Source organism: Phacochoerus africanus, chromosome 1 (assembly GCF_016906955.1).
Source record: "Phacochoerus africanus isolate WHEZ1 chromosome 1, ROS_Pafr_v1, whole genome shotgun sequence".
Lineage (NCBI taxonomy): Eukaryota > Metazoa > Chordata > Mammalia > Artiodactyla > Suidae > Phacochoerus > Phacochoerus africanus.
In genome coordinates, this window is record NC_062544.1 from 149,916,315 (window position 1) to 149,933,039 (window position 16,725).

Genomic DNA, 16,725 nt, shown 5'->3' on the forward strand with positions numbered 1-16,725 from the left:
ATAATAATAAACAATATATTAACTAAATAACAAAATATTGGAAAAAATTAAAAGGACTCCTATGTATTTCAGATACTCATTTTCTCCCAGGACTTGTACTGAATAGTTGCATGAGCTTTGGGTTACTTCAGGGCACATGAAGGGGCCTCATAACAGTATAGACAGTGATAACTGGCTATCAACTTTATCAAATCTTTTTCTTTAATAGAATTTGAAAGCCTGGTCCCATCAACAGTATAGGCTTATTGAGAAGCTATACATGTTCCTCTCTCTGAAGAAACAGTTTTGGAAACACATTCAAATCCATCTTTTTTTTTATTATTAAATTTTCTTTTTCTTTTTATGGCCACATCTGTGGCATGTGGAAGTTCCTGGGCTAGGGGTCAAATCAGAGCTGCAGCTGCTGGCCTACAGCACAGCCGCAGCCACACAGGATAGGAGCCTCATGTGCAACCTACACCACAGCTCACAGCAAGGCTGGATCCTTAATGCATTGAGTGAGGCCAGGGATTGAACCCACATCCTCTATGTTGGGTTCTTAACCCACTGAGTCATAATGGGGACTGACTCAAATCCACCTTTTAAAACCAACCCATGCTGTCACCTCCATGACAGTGGTTGCTCAGGGCTTGGAGACTGGGTTTTCCATATTCTCTGTGGTCTCTGCAGTGGCTGGTTAATTATCACTAGCCTTTGCTCATCTGTCTAAGCCGGCATCTCTTCCCAAGGTGTACTCTGTTCAATGACAGCTCTGTGAGGTGCACCAGGAGCAAGGGCCTGCAGCCAGGCCTGCCTGGGCATCTCCACATCTCGGAGATCCCAACGTGCCCTGTACCTTAGGGACTCAGAAGCACTCCTGTGGGAAGTCCCACTGACTCCCTAGGGTTCTCTAGGGGTCTCAGAAGGCCCTGAGAGCATCCTGTGGAATGGCCCCTGAGGGAGATGTCACTCTGGGCTGCAGACACAGGACAGCACATTTCAGTTTGTTCCCAAAGATCAACACCCTCCTCAGCAGAGACCCTGTCTGTGGACCCGTGAGTCTAAGCCCCCTCAGGGAGGGCCTGGCCCACACAGCACCTGAGTCACCCAGGCCACGGTGTGTCCCTTCTGCCTGTCTGCATCCTTGCTGGTCTTTGGGATTCCTGAGCCACCAAGGCTGCAGGTCCCCTGTGAGGGAAACTTCATCCTATGAAGAGGGATGTGTCTTCTGCTGAGTCGCCAGCATCCGTGTCAGGGGAGAGGGGCTGGTGGATCTTGGTGGGCACATGTGCAGCAGTAAAGCACCAACCCTATGCAACTGGGTGAAATACATGTAAGTCCTGTTTTTAAAGCATTTGTAGCCTATGGAAACCACCAGATGGTGAGGGGGCTTGGACCTGGAAATCTTTCACATGAGCCACAGGTTCAGCCTGGGCCAGGACCAGAGCACCTCCTGCTGTACAGCCAGGCCCACACCTGCCTATGCAGAAGTGGGCTTGACCAAGGGCCCCTCCTCTATTTTAGTTGACGCCATGTGCAAGGTGGTCTGCGACATATACAAACCTAAGTCTTATTCAGCACAAGTTAACATAAGGCAACATAGTTTCCTGACAGACGCACAGACAGAAAGTGCAGCAGCTTCCTCCCAGCTGCTGAATTTTCTCCCCAGCAATACAAGTGAAGAGCAGAAAGAGGCACTCTTTCATGCAGCACCAGCTGGATGCCGTCCCTGTGACATCCAGACACCCCGGTGCACAGGCCAATGTGCTGTGCACCTCCTCCCCACCAGAAATGGAAAATGCCTGGATTTGAAACACACAGCTGTGCAGCTACACGGGGCTCAGGACATGGCGTCCTTCTTCAGGCCCTGACTGGCCTGGGGACGGACATGGAGATGGGAAGGGAGCAGCTGCAGGACCCCCATGGCCCTCAGCTGAGGTGTGCTGCAACCCCCACCCAGGACATCTTCAGGCACGAGCTTCACCCGCGGGCCCTGTTGGGGAAGGGGAGATGGTGGGACCCACCCTACCTCGCTGGCCATGTAGGTGTAGAGCACTTTGCCCTTGATGACAAACCAGAGCTTCTTCCAGTGCCTCTTGCCCTTCTTACACCGGCTGAGGTAGCCACTGATGGTGCAGCCTTCTCCAGAGGCAGCCACCTGGCAGAGGGAAGCAGAGCGGTCAGGGCACAGGTGTGGGCCCAGTTCAGACAGAGCCAAAGTGACACTGAAGCCCAGGTGGCAGAGTGTGGACGCTGCTTTGGAATCTGACACGGTGGGGGAGGTCTGGGGATCCAACCAGCACCTCAAAGGTGGCAAAACAGAACCATGTTTGCGATACAGGATTTTTTTTTTTTTTTTTTTTTTTTTTTTTGCTTTTTAAGGCTGCATTCATGGCATATGGAGGTTCCCAGGCTAGGGCTGGAATCAGAGCTGCAGCTGCTGGCCTCCATCACAGCCACTGCAATGCCCGATCCTTAACCCACTGATTGGGGCCAGGGTGGGGCCGGGGTTGGAACTGCATCCTCATGGATACTAGCCAGATTTGTTTCCACTGAGCCACGACAGGAACTCCAAGACAGGATTTTTAAAATAATATTTACTAATTTATTTGTTCTCTTTTGCTTCTTAGTGATATGTTACAGCCTCTCAGTGTACCCATCATATGTTTTTTAAAACTTTATTGTAGTTGATTTACAGTGTTCTGCTAGTTTCCGGTGTAGAGCAAAGTGACTCAGTTATATGTATAGCATATATATATATATATGTGTGCTTTTTTTCCAGTCCCTTCCGTTATAGGTTAATAGAAGATATTGACTATAGTACTCTGTGCTATATATCCTTGCCTGTTATTTTATATAGGTAGTGTGTGTATTTTAATCCCGAACTCTATTTTTTTTTTTTTTTAAGCTATACTGGCGGCATATTGAAGTTCCCAGGCTAGGGGTCAAATCAGAGCTGCAGCTGCTGGCCTAAACCACAGCCACAGCAATACAAGATCTGAGTCACATCTGCAACCTACACTGAAGCTTGCGGCAATGCTGGATCCTTAACCCACTGAGTGAGGCCAGGGATCAAACCTGCATCCTCATGGATACCATGTTGGGTTCTATTTTTCATCTTTTTAGGGCCACCCCTTCAGCACATGGAAGTTTTCAGGCTAGGGGTCAAATGGGAGCTGTAGCTGCCGGCCTATGCCATAGCCACAGCGATGCAGGATCCAAGCCACATCCACATCTGTTGTGGATCAGAGGTTAACAACCCAACTAGTAACCATGAGGTTGCGGGTTTGATCCCTGGCCTTGCTCAGTGGGTTAAGGATCTCACATTGACATGGGTTGTGGTGTACGTCACAGACGAGGCTCAGATCCTGTGTTGCTGTGGCGCAGGCTGGTGGCTACAGCTTGGATTAGACCCCTAGCCTGGGAGCCTCCATATGCCTCGGGTGTGGCCCTAAAAAAAAAAAAAGTGGCTGCAGGAATGCTGCTCCCTAGTTGTGTTTCAGATTCCAGGTTCCCTTCCCTGACCCCCAAGTCCCCAAATTATGAAACTGCAGATATGCGGGGAAGTTTCTTCCTTCTAAAAGTGATTCGTACACTTTTTGGCTTATCTCTTTCTTACATTAATAAATGATCCTTTCTGTTTACCTGAAAGGTTTTATGATCTTCTGCCTAAAGAGTTTAACTCTTTATCAGCAGCAGCAGTGGTTGTGGTCTGTCTGAGAGACTTCACATGCGAGCTAAGAACATAGGCTTGGAGTAGTGCCAACCCCCAAGGCATCAGGTTCCAATAAGTCTTTACCAGCTGCTAGACGGGTAATCTCAGGCTACTTCTACATCTCAGTGGCCTTACTAGTAAAACTAGTATTAAATTAAGTGACATAAGACATAAGACCTGCTGGGTACAGTAAACACTGCAGGAACATACATTCACCTTTTTCTTTGAGCAGGAGGGCCAGGATGTGAAATACTTTTACCTGACTATTTCACTGTGCAGATGGGGAGACTGAGGCCCAGAGGAGTAGAGGGAGGTACCAAGGGTCAAATCCTAACTTGGCTGAAGGGAGGGTAGGAACTGGCATCTCTCAGCAAACACTGAAGGCAGCTGGCTTCAGTGGAGGGAGAGGGAGCTAACCCCAGCTGGGTACTTTGCCAAGTACCAGGAAAGGAATCTGCCCCTCCAGGGCCCAGGACTCCTCACACCAGATGGGCTTTCTCTGTCCACTTGAGCTTCTGGGGAAGTCACAGAGCGAGACAGGCGGAGTAGACAGCACATACAGGGACACAGACCCTGCGACCTCCCTTCCCAACAGACGCTCCAGGGAGCACTGCCACAGAACCCTGTGGGGAGCAGGTCTCAGTGCCAAGGCGGAGCCACTGGCGGAAGGGGAGATGGTGGCAGGAAGGGGCTCATTCCTCCTGGGGCCGCTGCCAAGCCTGAGGTGCAGTCGCTGCTGAGTAATAAAAAGGTTGTCACTTTGGGAAAAAACTGCCCACCTGGCTGGGACAGATCCACCCAGCACGAGGACCAGAAAGGCCTGATGCCAGAAGGCTAAGAACAGTGGTTCTCAAACTCTGTACCCAGAGAACACTTGGGTTCTATGAGCTTAGATCATGAAGACACCCCTGTGCGAGTGAGAGGGTGATCCTTTCTTAATTTGTGGAAAGGGAAGAGTTAAATATGTGATGACACAGCCATACGCTGCCAAAAGTGTGAGATAAAAAAGGGTCTAGGATCATCTATCTTTATTATGTATATGCATAAAAATTCCTGGGAGGGTCCATAAGAAACTTGATGGAAGTTTCTTTGGGAGGTGGGATGAAGGAGTCTGAGGAGGGAGAGAATCTCACTTTTCATTATATATTCTGGGTTTTGAAAAAAAAAATTTATCATGTATGTGTTTTTAATTTAATTTAAAAATCTAAGATATTTAATATGCAGAAGGAATAGAACTGTACCCATTTAAAATTTTTATCGCTGACACTTTTTTAAACCCTTGCCACCTACTACTCAATAATGAATATTAATGACAAAACTTGGAAACAGCTGATCACTCTTCTCTTGATAGCTTGTATATTCAAGGGCACACATTTGTGGTTCTGATTAGAACACAGAATCTGGTCCTATTTGCAGAATGGAATTGAGTTTAGCTAATTCTGAGGTTTCCTGCAGAGTCCCACAGCCTTTAAGGTGCTCACCACCTGAGCCCGGGTGGGACTCCTAGTGTGAGAGGCTGGTGCGGCTCAGGGGCCTGGTAGGGCAGGGCTGAGTGGGGACCAGATGCCTTGGAGCCAGGTGCCTGAGAGACTTGTGCAATAACACTGTACTAGGCCTGGGCTGGGGCGGGGGGTGGGCAGGCGTGAGAGGGTAATGGGGTAGACATCTTCTAGCATGGCCTATGACCACATGTTCTCAGTCATGCCCAGGGGACCCTGCTCCACAGCTGCCTTTGTTAGTGGTGAGTCAGAGTGTCTCCCATTAGCTATCCTCTTTGTCCTGAAGAGCCAGGTCCATCCAGGGCAGTGGGCTGACCCCTCCTGAGGAGGATCCAGAGCCTTTCAAGGCCCCTGCAGGCAGCCCCACTGGCCTTACCTCTGTCAGGGCCGAAGAGACCTTCTTCTGCTTCTTAAAGGCCGAGGGGTTGATGCTGTGGAAGACTGATGAGAAGGCGCTGCTCGAGAAGCGGGGGGAGGACAGCGGGAAGCTCATGCTCACGGGCCGCTCTGCAGCAAGACAAGCCCAGGAAGGGGTGAGCATCCACGTGGGCGGGTCCCTGAAAGTCCAAGCTCCTGTCCCTCAGGGGATGGGCATCAGCCTCACTGCAGGGGCTCAGCATGACCAGAAGGATGGGCACTCCCCTCTGCCTGGGGCAGGGCAGGCCTTCCCGGTACTGGCTACCCCTTTCTCTCCACATCTCCATGACCCCAGGCTGTCCTCTCTGAAGGCCCTATGTGGCCCTGGGGGTGTCTCTGGTTTTAGGCCCAGGATCCACCTGCTTTCCCTCCAGCTGACCCTGTGCATAGTAGCCTGTCCCTTGAGCACTGGCTCTCAGGGGCCAGCTCAGCTGCCTCAGGCGCCTTTATCAAAGGGCCCTCACCCTCAGCCTACAGCCAAGCAGCTCTGTCAAGCGGCTCACAATCCTTATCTCCAAAAGGTCCCACAGAACACAGACCTGCAGGGAGAGCCACTACAGCAGAGCAGACAGGAGCACCTACTGTCTGAGTCACAAAGACGCATGGATCCAGTGTTTCCCAAACTTAGCACCCATGGAACCCTTCGTCTGGGTGCACTTATGGATTTTCCACAAATGGTGTCCCAGGTGTGGGTATAAACCCTATTTCCTCCTTGAGGGCTGCTTTTGTCCTGAGCCTCCCCAGGAAAGCAGTGACGAGAGGACATGTGGGGAAAGAGGGAGGGGGTCCCCAATACCTTTCATCAGGCCTGGGATGTCCCCACCCCTCTTCTTCAGCTCTGCATAACAGCCATCACAGACCTTGGCCATGCGGTCCTTGAGGTACTTCAAGGGGTACTTATTCCTCGAACAGTTCCGGCAAACAATCTGCAGGTGGGGGTGGGGGGACATGCATCTGAGGGTCTTGCCTCCAGAGCAGGCCACACCTGCGGCATATGGAGGTTCCCAGGCTGGGCGTCAAATGGGAGCTGTAGCCACCGGCCTAACACCATAGCCACAGCAATGTCATAGCCAAGCTGCGTCCATGACCCACACCACACTCACAGCAATACCAGATCCCCAACCCACTGAGTGAAGCCAGGGATCCAACCCTTGTCCTTACAGACACTTGTTGGGTTTGTTACCACTGAGCCACTACAGGAACTCCTTCAGTCAGAATCTTAACCCATTGTGCCATAGAGGAAACTCCTATATTAGGTTTTACAAGTCATCTAGAGGTGATTTAAAGGATACAGGAGGATGTATATGCTCTATGCAAATACCACTCTGTTTTATATAAGGGACTTGAGCATCTGCAGAGTTTGGTGTCCATGTGGCTCTTGGGACCAACTCCCAATGGATAGTGAGTGATGACTGCGTAGTGAAATAGTCCCCACAAGAAGTCTAGTCAACATCCATCACCACATAGTTACAGATGTTTTTTTCTTTTGATGAGAAGTTTTAAGATCTATTCTAAGCAACTTTCAAAGAGACAATAGTGTTACTAACTACTGCCACCATGCTGTAAATATCTGTCTTTCTGACGAGCCTGTGCCCTGAAATATGACATGATACTTGTTCTCCCAGACAACAACCATGTATGCCCTGATTTCTTTTCAAGGGTGCAGTGGTGCACTGGAATAGGCCTGGCATCTGGAGCCCAGGTTTGAGGCCATAAGTGAAATGGGAATTAACTTCTCAGGGTTGATATAAACACACCACACCCTGAGCTCAACATGGAGCAGCTGCTGGACACCCCTTAGTGCCCACACCCTGCCACCCCCCCCACCCCTGCCCCAGACAGACAACTCACCTTGCCACACGCATGGCAATGGTGGCGCCTCAGGGTGAGGGAGAAGTCACAGCCGCAGTTCATGCACATCATAACGTGTGTGACGGGCACCAGGGTGGGAGGCCTCTCCCCCAGGCTTACCCCCAGCCTCTCCCGTATCTGGAGCAATGGAATCAGGCAAGTAGCATGGTCAGGAGACAGGCTGGATGGGGCCCCCTCCTGTGCAGGGTGTGTGTGAGTGTGAGTGTGTGTGTGGTGGGGTGTGTGTGGGGGGAGTGGACTCTTTCTACAAGCCCCACTGTACCCTCCAGGGACCCAACCTTGGTTAGAAACAGAGCCAGAGGTGCCAGGCTCTGGGCTGCACAGTGACTGCCCCGAGCCAGATGGGAAGACGACCCAGGGCCCTGAAGGAAGGAGATGCAGGGGGCCCCAGGGAGATGTAGGGCTGTGCAGTCAGTTCCAGCGCCCCTCACCTCCACACTGTGCTGGAAGGCAGCCAGAGCCTGGGCCTTGTAGTCCTCAGGGAGGGCTCTGCTCAGACAGCTGTGCCACTCATCCCTTTCTGCACAGGAGCTGTGGGCAAGAGCAGGAGTGACCGAGGGGTACATGGGGGATCTGCCTCCTGCCCTCTCAGGGTGGAGCACGTCCTGGTGGGACCTGCCCTCCCCCACACCTGAAATCCCATTGGCCAGCCTGGCCACCTGCCAGCTTGCACTGCAGCATCTCTGCCTATGAGCAGGCGGCCCCGCATTCGTCATCCTTGAGGCCTTGCCTGTAACATGGGAGCATCAAACGCTACTCCTCTAACTCTGAGGGCTATCGTGGGGACCAAAGGACATGTAGTTATCACTGTCGATAGCAAAGCACCATGCAAAAGCCAGTGGTCCCACACTTTAGGAGGCTAGCAGGGGAGCTGAGGGCTGGGTACCATGGGGGGTTGTGGACAGCTTCTCCCAAAGGTCACTGTCCCAGTCTCTCCATCTTCCTTTTCATTTCCCCACCTAACTTCCAACTCACTGATCCAAGAAGCCCACTTCCCATTTCATCCCGTGCCTGGCAGGGTTTCCTGAGTGGTGAGAGCCACACCTGGGCTGAGTGTGGAGGCAATTCTCACGGGGCACACTAGGTGTCGCTGCCACCCCGCACTAAGTGCGTGGACTCAATGGAAAGAAGGGACGAGGTTGGGACCAGAGTGGTGGGCATCCAGAGGCCATTCCCTAAAAGCAGGTGTATGGGTTCCTTGGAAGCTTCAGCGTGAAGTATCTAGGAAGAAGGAAGGTGACTGGCCTGTCAGTGACAGTGGCTCCTTGAGGCCCCAGGCCAAAGGGCAGTCCCCCTGCTTTGGAGAGATGGGCACCCCATCTGAAGGGCTGGGTGTGGCCTGTCACTACCCTCACTTCACGACTGGGCAAAAGGAAACCATACCCTGGGCTTCCTCATTCCTCTTATTTTACCTAGAGATAAGGAGGGGAGAGGCCATGGAACCCTCATCCAGCCATCACCTCCTCCAGGCAGCCTTCCCTCACTCTCCCAGATGGGGTGGTCACTGGTTAGCATTTCCAAGGCTACTTCTACCCCCGAGGCAGTAAAGAGCAGTGGAGCAGACCTCTGGGTCTCACAGTCATGTGTCTGAACCCTAGCTCTGCTTCACAAGGCTGGGGGACCCCTCTCTAGGCCCATCTCCCAGCACATGGCAGGAGCTGCAGGTCCCACCTCCAGTGCTGGGGATGAAGGGCAGAGGAGGCACCTGACACCTGGCGGGTGAATGTCACTCTTGTCATCACTACTGGCTATCACAGCAGCTATGTTCTGCACCATAACTCCTGACCCATAATGTGGGATCTTCCTGAGCAAGCCAAAGTTTAAACTGAATGTGGCCCCCACACAGGACTGGGCCCCAAGGAGCAGCTAATAAATGCTCAGTGGGCAAGTGCAACTGTGAGAGAATGCAAGGTGGCCGTCCCATCCCACATGGGCCCTCCGGTCACAGGCTGGCTGGGAGGGAACTCTGCTCCTGCTCCCAGTCTCTCCCCAGAGTGGCCCCTGGCAGAGACCCCACCTCCCTAGTGTTTGAGCCTCCACCACCCCACGGGCACTGAGCTCAAGCTGGTCTTGCCCTGAAAAGCGGGTGTGCTATTTCTCTGCCAGAAGCCAGCGGGAAGGGGTCCCGGGCAGTGTGAGTGCCTGAAGGAAACAGCCGCCACACCTCCAAACAGGGAAAGTAAAAGGCTTACCCTATCTCTCTTTCATTCTCCAGACCAGGAAGCCTAAACGCAGAGCACTTTAATAGCTAAGCTGCTCTGCACACTCTACTTTTCTTACTGCTGCAAAGACCCAACAATCTGTAGGGCTTTACAATGATGAGATATTGTTTACCTGTTATGTTTAAGCAACAGGCTCTGGAAACCCCTGAGAGTCTATGTGAAATTTTATGTGTATGCATATTTCTTTTCTGGGGAGAGAAGCTATAGCTTTATCAGATTCTCCAAGTGGGCCCTGATCCAAAAATGGACAAGAAATAATAAAAGGAACAGAAGTCCTGTGACTCAAAAGGACATCAAAAGAAAAATGACAACACATCCAGCAACTGTTATTCCAGACTTTCTCACCTTCAAACTCCTGCCCCTTCTGCCCCAGACCCTCCTACCTCCCACTCTCCTCACACTCACAGTCAGAGCCCCCCCAACCCCCACCCCATACCTTGCAGACAGAGTCAGGCAGGACTCAGAAGTCTCGATCTTCAGGGCATAGGGCACTTTCTCCATCACAGGGCGGCTGACCTGGAAACCAGCAGCAGCTCCTTAGGGTGGGGGTGGGGAGGGGCCCTCACAGACCAGATTCCTCTCCTATCTGGCACTGCCCCTCCCTTAGCCTGAATTTCCTCATCTGCGATGGGCAAACTTTTCTTCCACGGCCGATTGTGTGTGTGTGTCTGTACGTGTGTGCACGCATATGTGCACGTTCCCTGTGGTCTCTGACCATCCCCAGGATGACTTCGAGGGTCTCTCTTAGGGCCCACTGTGAGGGACAAATACCCACTCAGGGGCCCCCTCCCTCATGGCCTAAAAGACTCCTGAGTGGAAGCTTCAGTTCAAAAAGGAGAGCCAGGAGTTCCTAATGTGACTTAGGGGTAATGGACCTGACTAGTATCCATGAGGACATGGGTTTGATCTCTGCCCTTGTTTAGTGGGTTAAGAATCCATCTAGCATTGCTGCGAGCTGTGGTGTAAGTTGCAGATGTGTCTTGGATCTGGCACTGCTGTGGCTGTGGTGTGGGCGGGCAGCTGCAGCTCCAATTTGATCCCTATCCTGGGAACTTCTGAATGCTACTAATGCCCTAAAAAAAAAGATTAAAAAAAAAAAAAAGGGAAGCCACCTCCTGACTGACCTAAGCCATGTGCCTCCTCTCCACCTTCTCCAGGTCTGGAAGCCTCAGGAGCAGGAGAGGCCTCCCCCCAGTGCTCCTCATAGCTCTCCTGCCCCTCCACCCTCCCATGTGAAAGCCTGCACCTGACTCCCCCACCTTAGTGTTCCCCTCTCTGACCCCATCCCCATGCTGGCCTGGAATTATCTTCCTAAAACTTTCTGCTCATCAAGAATCCCCATCAAAAAAATAAAAAACAAAAGCAAAAACAAAACAAAAAACAAAGAAAGAATCCCCATTAGCACCCAACTGCCCATACTGGGGACAGAGTTACACTGAGCGAGGCCACAGCTGACCCAGCCCCCTTCCCATCTCGTCTCTCTGACCTCACCCATGAGACTGGCCAGCTGGGCTGGCATCTCTCTCACATTTAAGGAGTATGTGCCATGTGAACAGATCTTTTCACTGCCATGTGCACAGCAGCAGTATTCACAAATGTCCATGGATGGGTGGATGGGTACAAAGCGTGGTCTCACCCACAATGGCATATCAGTCAGCCTTAAAAAGGCAGGAAATTCTGACACCTGCTACAACATGGATAAACTCAGAGGACATTATGCCAAGTGAAGCAAGCTGGTCAGAAAGGACAAATATTGTATGCTTCCACCTATCTGAGGTCCCTAGAGTGGCTACAATAGAGAGACAGACAGTACCATGGTGGCTGCCAGGGTCTGGGGAGCGGGGAAGGGTAATTAGTATTTAATGGAGACAGAGCTTCTGAAGATGAAGAGTTCTGGGGCTAAATGGTGGTGATGGTTGCACTACCATGTGAATGACCTTGATGCCACTGAATCATATACTTATAAATGGTTAAAATGGTAAATTTATATTATGCACATTTTACCACAAATGAAAAAATTAAACACCTGCTTATTTCCTCCCTCCAAGCCTTTCCTTATGCATTTTCCTTCTACCTAGGAGCCCCTACTCTCTCTCCCTTCCCCATCTGTCTAAATATCATCTACTCTAAGGGACTTGGCTCCCCTCCTCCAGGAAGCCTTCCCTCACCCCACTCTCCCTGGACTCCTACAACAGAATCCTGCTGTGACTAACAGCCCCTGACTCCTCTCTACTGCTGGCATGGAGCTCAGACGCAGGGCTGTGCCTCCTCCTCCCCTGGGATCTCCCCGCCAGGGATCTACCTTCATGCTGGCCACCGCCAAGGTGTTCTTCAGCCGGTACTTGCCATCCTTCTGGGGATACGTGTACAGAAGCACGTCACTCATCTGGGGAGAAGGAAAGCCCGTTAGGTGTGTCTTGGCCCTGGAAGGCTGCACTGGGCACATGCTGGAGGTTCACTGTGCTCTGAGAATCAGAGGTATCTTGTTTTCCTGGTGACTGCCCCCCACCCCCCACCTCAGAAGAGCAAAACCACTTGGGGCTGAAATGTGAGCCCCTTCTCACCGTTCCACTCAAGAGGGGTAAAGGCAGATGCCCACCACAGTCGGGTAGGGCAATATTCACAGAGGCTTATTCACAACAGTCCCCATGGGAAGCCACCCAAAGTCTATCAACAGGCGACTGGACACGCAAACTGTGGGGCCCCCCCCACACTGAAGGGCACAGCCACAGAGCAACCAGGAGAGAAAATCAATGGCAGGGGTGACCCTCCAACACCTGAGTGGAAGAAGCCAGGTGCAGAGGTATACATGCTGCCTCGCTGCCTTGTCACGTTTGCAGGATGCTCCAGAACAGGCAAAACCAAACTGAGTTGCCTGGGGGGGGGGATGGGGAAGGTGGCTGCTAGGGCAGGGGGACATTCTGGGGGCTGCAGATGCTCTGCATCTTGACCCAGGTGGTGGTTACATGACCATACACATGTGTCAGCACTAACACACATGCTTCAAATAGAGGCATTTCACTCAACACAAGTTAAGCCTCTATAAAGAAGAGATAAGGAAGGGAGGGAGGGAGGAAGGAGGGAGCTGGCAGGTTCCATTCAATGCCGTACCTCCAGTAACATAGCAGGTGCTCGATTAAATTTTCTGAATGAATAACTGAGCTCAGCTGCCTGACCTGCCAAGTGGGGGGCATCCCCACTCCCACCTCACCTTGAACGCTGAGAGAGAATGGCCCCCAGTGACCCCCATGCTTGGAAGCCTACGTCAATTGGGGTGTCCTGAGGACAGAACAGGACAAGGCACGTCAGGGTCTGAAAAAGAGGGAGAACTCAGGGTTGCCCTCCTTCTCCCTGCAGAGCCTGCCAGGGGACAGAGTGGGTGAGTGTTCTCGCTACCAGCTCTCCTGGTGCTTCTGGCTGGGGTGGTGTGGGGGATCTGGCCTAGGTAATGAGCTGCTGTATGACCTCAGGCAAACCCTTCCTCTCTCTGGGCCTCACCGTCTAAGGCCCAGAGAGAGGAAGGGTTTGCCTGGCACTCTAGACCCCTGTGAGAGGCACAGGGTAAGTGGGGCATGGCCAGCAGGTAACTCAGGATGGAGCTCACTGTGCCCTCGTTCATAGGAGGTACTGCTGCCCCCTTTGCAAAGAGCCAGGCACTGAGGCTGGGGAGACGGAGGGATGTGCCCCGGGTCTCAGAGCCAGTTGGCGGCAGAGCTGGGAGGCATCCCAGGCCCATACTTCTTATTACCGTTCTGGACTGCCTCCCCTTTCCATCCTGGAGAAGGAAGATGCAGCTCTCTCTGCCAGGCTGTCCCTTGGCAGAGCAAGGACCTGGGTCCCACGGGGCAGTTCCCAGAGGAAAGGATGGAAACTCTCATCAAATAAGCTGCTTCTCTGCACCGGACATATAAGACCTCTCATTTAATTGCCAAAACCGCCCTATATTTCCACTTTCAAGGCTTGGGCAGGTCTGTGGCTTGTCCAAGGGTCACACAGGGGCTCAGGGTTGGGTCAGGATCAAACCAGTCAGTCTGGCTTGTTGCCACACAGATGGTATGGATTCCTTCTCAAAAGAAAGTTTTCCAACATTTAGACTCCAGCACAGAACAAGGGATGGCTTCCATCTCTGGACTCCAAGATCCACAACAAGGGCCTCATCCGCAAAACACACAGGAGGCACATAAGGAACTGAAGGATGAATGCCTGCCTCAGCAGGCAGTGAACTCCCTGTCACCAGAGGGATGTAAGCAGAGGTCAAAGAACTACCTGGAGAAAGAGGCTCTAGCATGTTCAGGGGCTTCAGAGCCTATTGAGAACTCAAATCTGAGACGTCCAGTGCTCGGCTCTCAGAGCCCTTTCAAACCTCCCCAGGGATCTAACCTCTTCTGGTCTCCAAATCTCCCCTCAGATGGAACACCTGCCAGCCAGAGGGAGTGCTTCTCAGGGGAGGTGACAGGTGGCTATTAGGAGGGAGGCTGGGCCAAAGCCTCAGGGCACAAGCCACAGAGGCCCAGCACCTCCTGGCACGGAGGTTCCGCTTCAGGCCAGGCTCAGGATTTCCCTGCTTGGGACCTGGAGCCTTCTCTGGAACTCATCCCTCAGTGGCAGGGTCTCTGTGAGTCCTGGTGTGGACTCCACTCATGAGTGGAAGAGCCCAGGATTCCACAAGATTCACAGAGGTCCCCCAAACACACTACACCTCTCAGCCCCCTCCCTCAGCTTATGCTGTTCCTGCTCCTGAAATGCCCTTCCTTCATCCACCTGAAAAACTCTCATCCTTCCTTCCAGGCCTAACTTGGGTACCATTTTCTCCAGGAAACGTAAAACACTCAGCACAGGGCATAGCACCTGCAAACACACAACAAATGCCAGCTACTTATCTGTCTATTCCCTGACTTTCCTGGATCCTCCCTTTGCATCCATAGGCCCCTGAGGCTCTGCGCCTCTTGTAACTCAGTCCTCCCATTGATGCTGATGGCTGAGGGCAGGGCATGTGACTTTAGCTCCGGCTCTCAGGGTCCAGCACACAGGAGGTGCTCAGCAGAGGCCTGGACAGAGAGACTTCCAAGACACTGACTCAGAGCCTATCTACTTTTAGTTTGCACACAATTCTAACAGAGCGTAAGGAGGCTCTCAGGGTAGCCATGATGAATGGTAAGAAGAAACGACAGCTGATGGTGAAGGAGCAGAGAGAAAAGTCACATCCAGGGGAGAGAATAACTTGAAAGGCAAAACGACTTGGGGTCTCAGACCGGGGCAAAGAGCTGCCTGCAGGTCAGGAGCCTCTGAGACTGATATCACTACACTCAGGCCTGGGCACTCCCTGGTTTCAGATTGTGGCTGTACATCACTAAATATGTCACATTATATCCCATCTCACGCACAGTGAGAAAGGGTTGGGCTCAGGTCAGAACCCAGATTCCCTTCTGGGCCTCTGGTGCCCACCTGCTGGGAGATTTGGCCAAGTCAACTCCTTTTTGGACTTGTTTCAGTTTTCTCACGTGTTAGTTATAGTAGCCGAATAGTTATTCCTAGTTTAAGAACTTTCCTGGTTTTAGGATATTTCAGATGGGCACCAGATAATTAAATTTGGCAATGTTCTGCTCAAAGTCATTCAAATGATACATGAAGGGTGGGCTGCTAAGCTCTCTGTTTTCTGGAAAGCTCGGCTGTATAGAATGATCCTCGGCCTAAGAATTCAGCTCTGGGAGTTCCCGTCGTGGTGCAGTGGTTAACGAATCCGACTAGGAACCATGAGGTTGCGGGTTCGGTCCCTGCCCTTGCTCAGTGGGTTAACGATCTGGCGTTGCCGTGAGCTGTGGTGTAGGTTGCAGACACGGCTCGGATCCTGCGTTGCTGTGGCTCTGGTGTAGGCCAGTGGCTACAGCTCCAATTGGACCCCTAGCCTGGGAACCTCCATATGCCGCCAGAGCGGCCCAAGAAACAGCAAAAAAAAAAAAAAAAAAAAAAAAAAAGACAAAAATAAATAAATAAAATATTAAAAAAATTCAGCTCTGGTCTAGTCTTCCTCCCTCCCTTCCAGACGGCCTTGAACACCAGCCCCAGAACACTTCACAGAACCAGACAATCCCAGGGCTTGTCTGGAGACCAGGTACTTACCAGGAACAGGTGCCGGGGGCGTCTGTTTTTCCCTGTTACTTTCATCAGTGTCCCTTCCTTCAGAAACTCCTGCAGTGACAGAAGCAAACCCTGAGGGTCAGGCAGATGCCCTACTGTCCTGGAGAAGGGTGGGGGTGGGGGTCTTCAGTGAGAATCAGAGAGAGTTCCCAGCTCCGTGGAGGTGCTGGATGCCCAGCAGAACAGCTCTGGAAGCAGGCACCTGGCCTTTCAGAAGCATCACCTTGATGCTGTTCTGGCTGCAGAGTGGTCCAAAGAGCAACTTGCCCCCTGCTTTGCCACCACAAGGAGAACAATCAGAACAGAGCTGCCGAAAGTTTGCTAATAGCTGAAGACCTGTGAACAGTTGCTATAGCCCCTCAATTCCGGAAGATACAAATGGATGTTTAATAAATATTCACTGAACTGATGACCCAGGCCAAAACACTGGGTGTGATTTTATAGAATCTCAGGTCAGTGAGATCCCGGCTAATTTTGAGTAAGATCTCCTGAGTACAATCTCCCTTTGTACAAAATTCCTTTATTTCTCATCCTTTTAGGACTGGAATAGGTAATGAACACATTTTTGACAATTTTTGAGCTGAGTTTCATGTTTCCCATTTGGAAGCTTAAAAGGGTAAATTTGTCTCTTCAAAAATGTTATTTTAAAAATGCTCTGTGGGGGCTCCTGGGGGATAGTTTCCTTGATTTCCCAGCAACTGGACTAAACTGAGACCACGTGGTATCTCTTTTCAAAGGTGACCAGAACCACAGCAAACACTGATCCCAAAAGCACTTTGTTTAAAGGCTGAGAGAGTGGAAAACCTCAGGGGAGGGAGCAGGGGTGGAGAGCCCAGCAGGGCCTGCATTCTCCAGGGTGGACAGCACCTGCAGCCAGGCCTGT

General features: G+C 51.7%; 1 protein-coding gene across 1 annotated transcript in view; it reads right to left on the reverse strand.

Moving 5' to 3' along the window:
• FGD5 (FYVE, RhoGEF and PH domain containing 5) overlaps positions 1-16,725 on the reverse strand; it is a 131,031-nt gene that overhangs the window by 15,901 nt on the left and 98,405 nt on the right. The window contains exons 12-19 of the mRNA XM_047781695.1: positions 15,825-15,893; positions 12,007-12,090; positions 10,141-10,220; positions 7,914-8,013; positions 7,462-7,599; positions 6,407-6,536; positions 5,570-5,700; positions 2,009-2,137 (exon numbers count right to left, since the gene is read on the reverse strand). Coding sequence (XP_047637651.1) covers positions 2,009-2,137; positions 5,570-5,700; positions 6,407-6,536; positions 7,462-7,599; positions 7,914-8,013; positions 10,141-10,220; positions 12,007-12,090; positions 15,825-15,893 — 861 coding nt within the window. The remainder of the gene's footprint in view (positions 1-2,008; positions 2,138-5,569; positions 5,701-6,406; positions 6,537-7,461; positions 7,600-7,913; positions 8,014-10,140; positions 10,221-12,006; positions 12,091-15,824; positions 15,894-16,725) is intronic.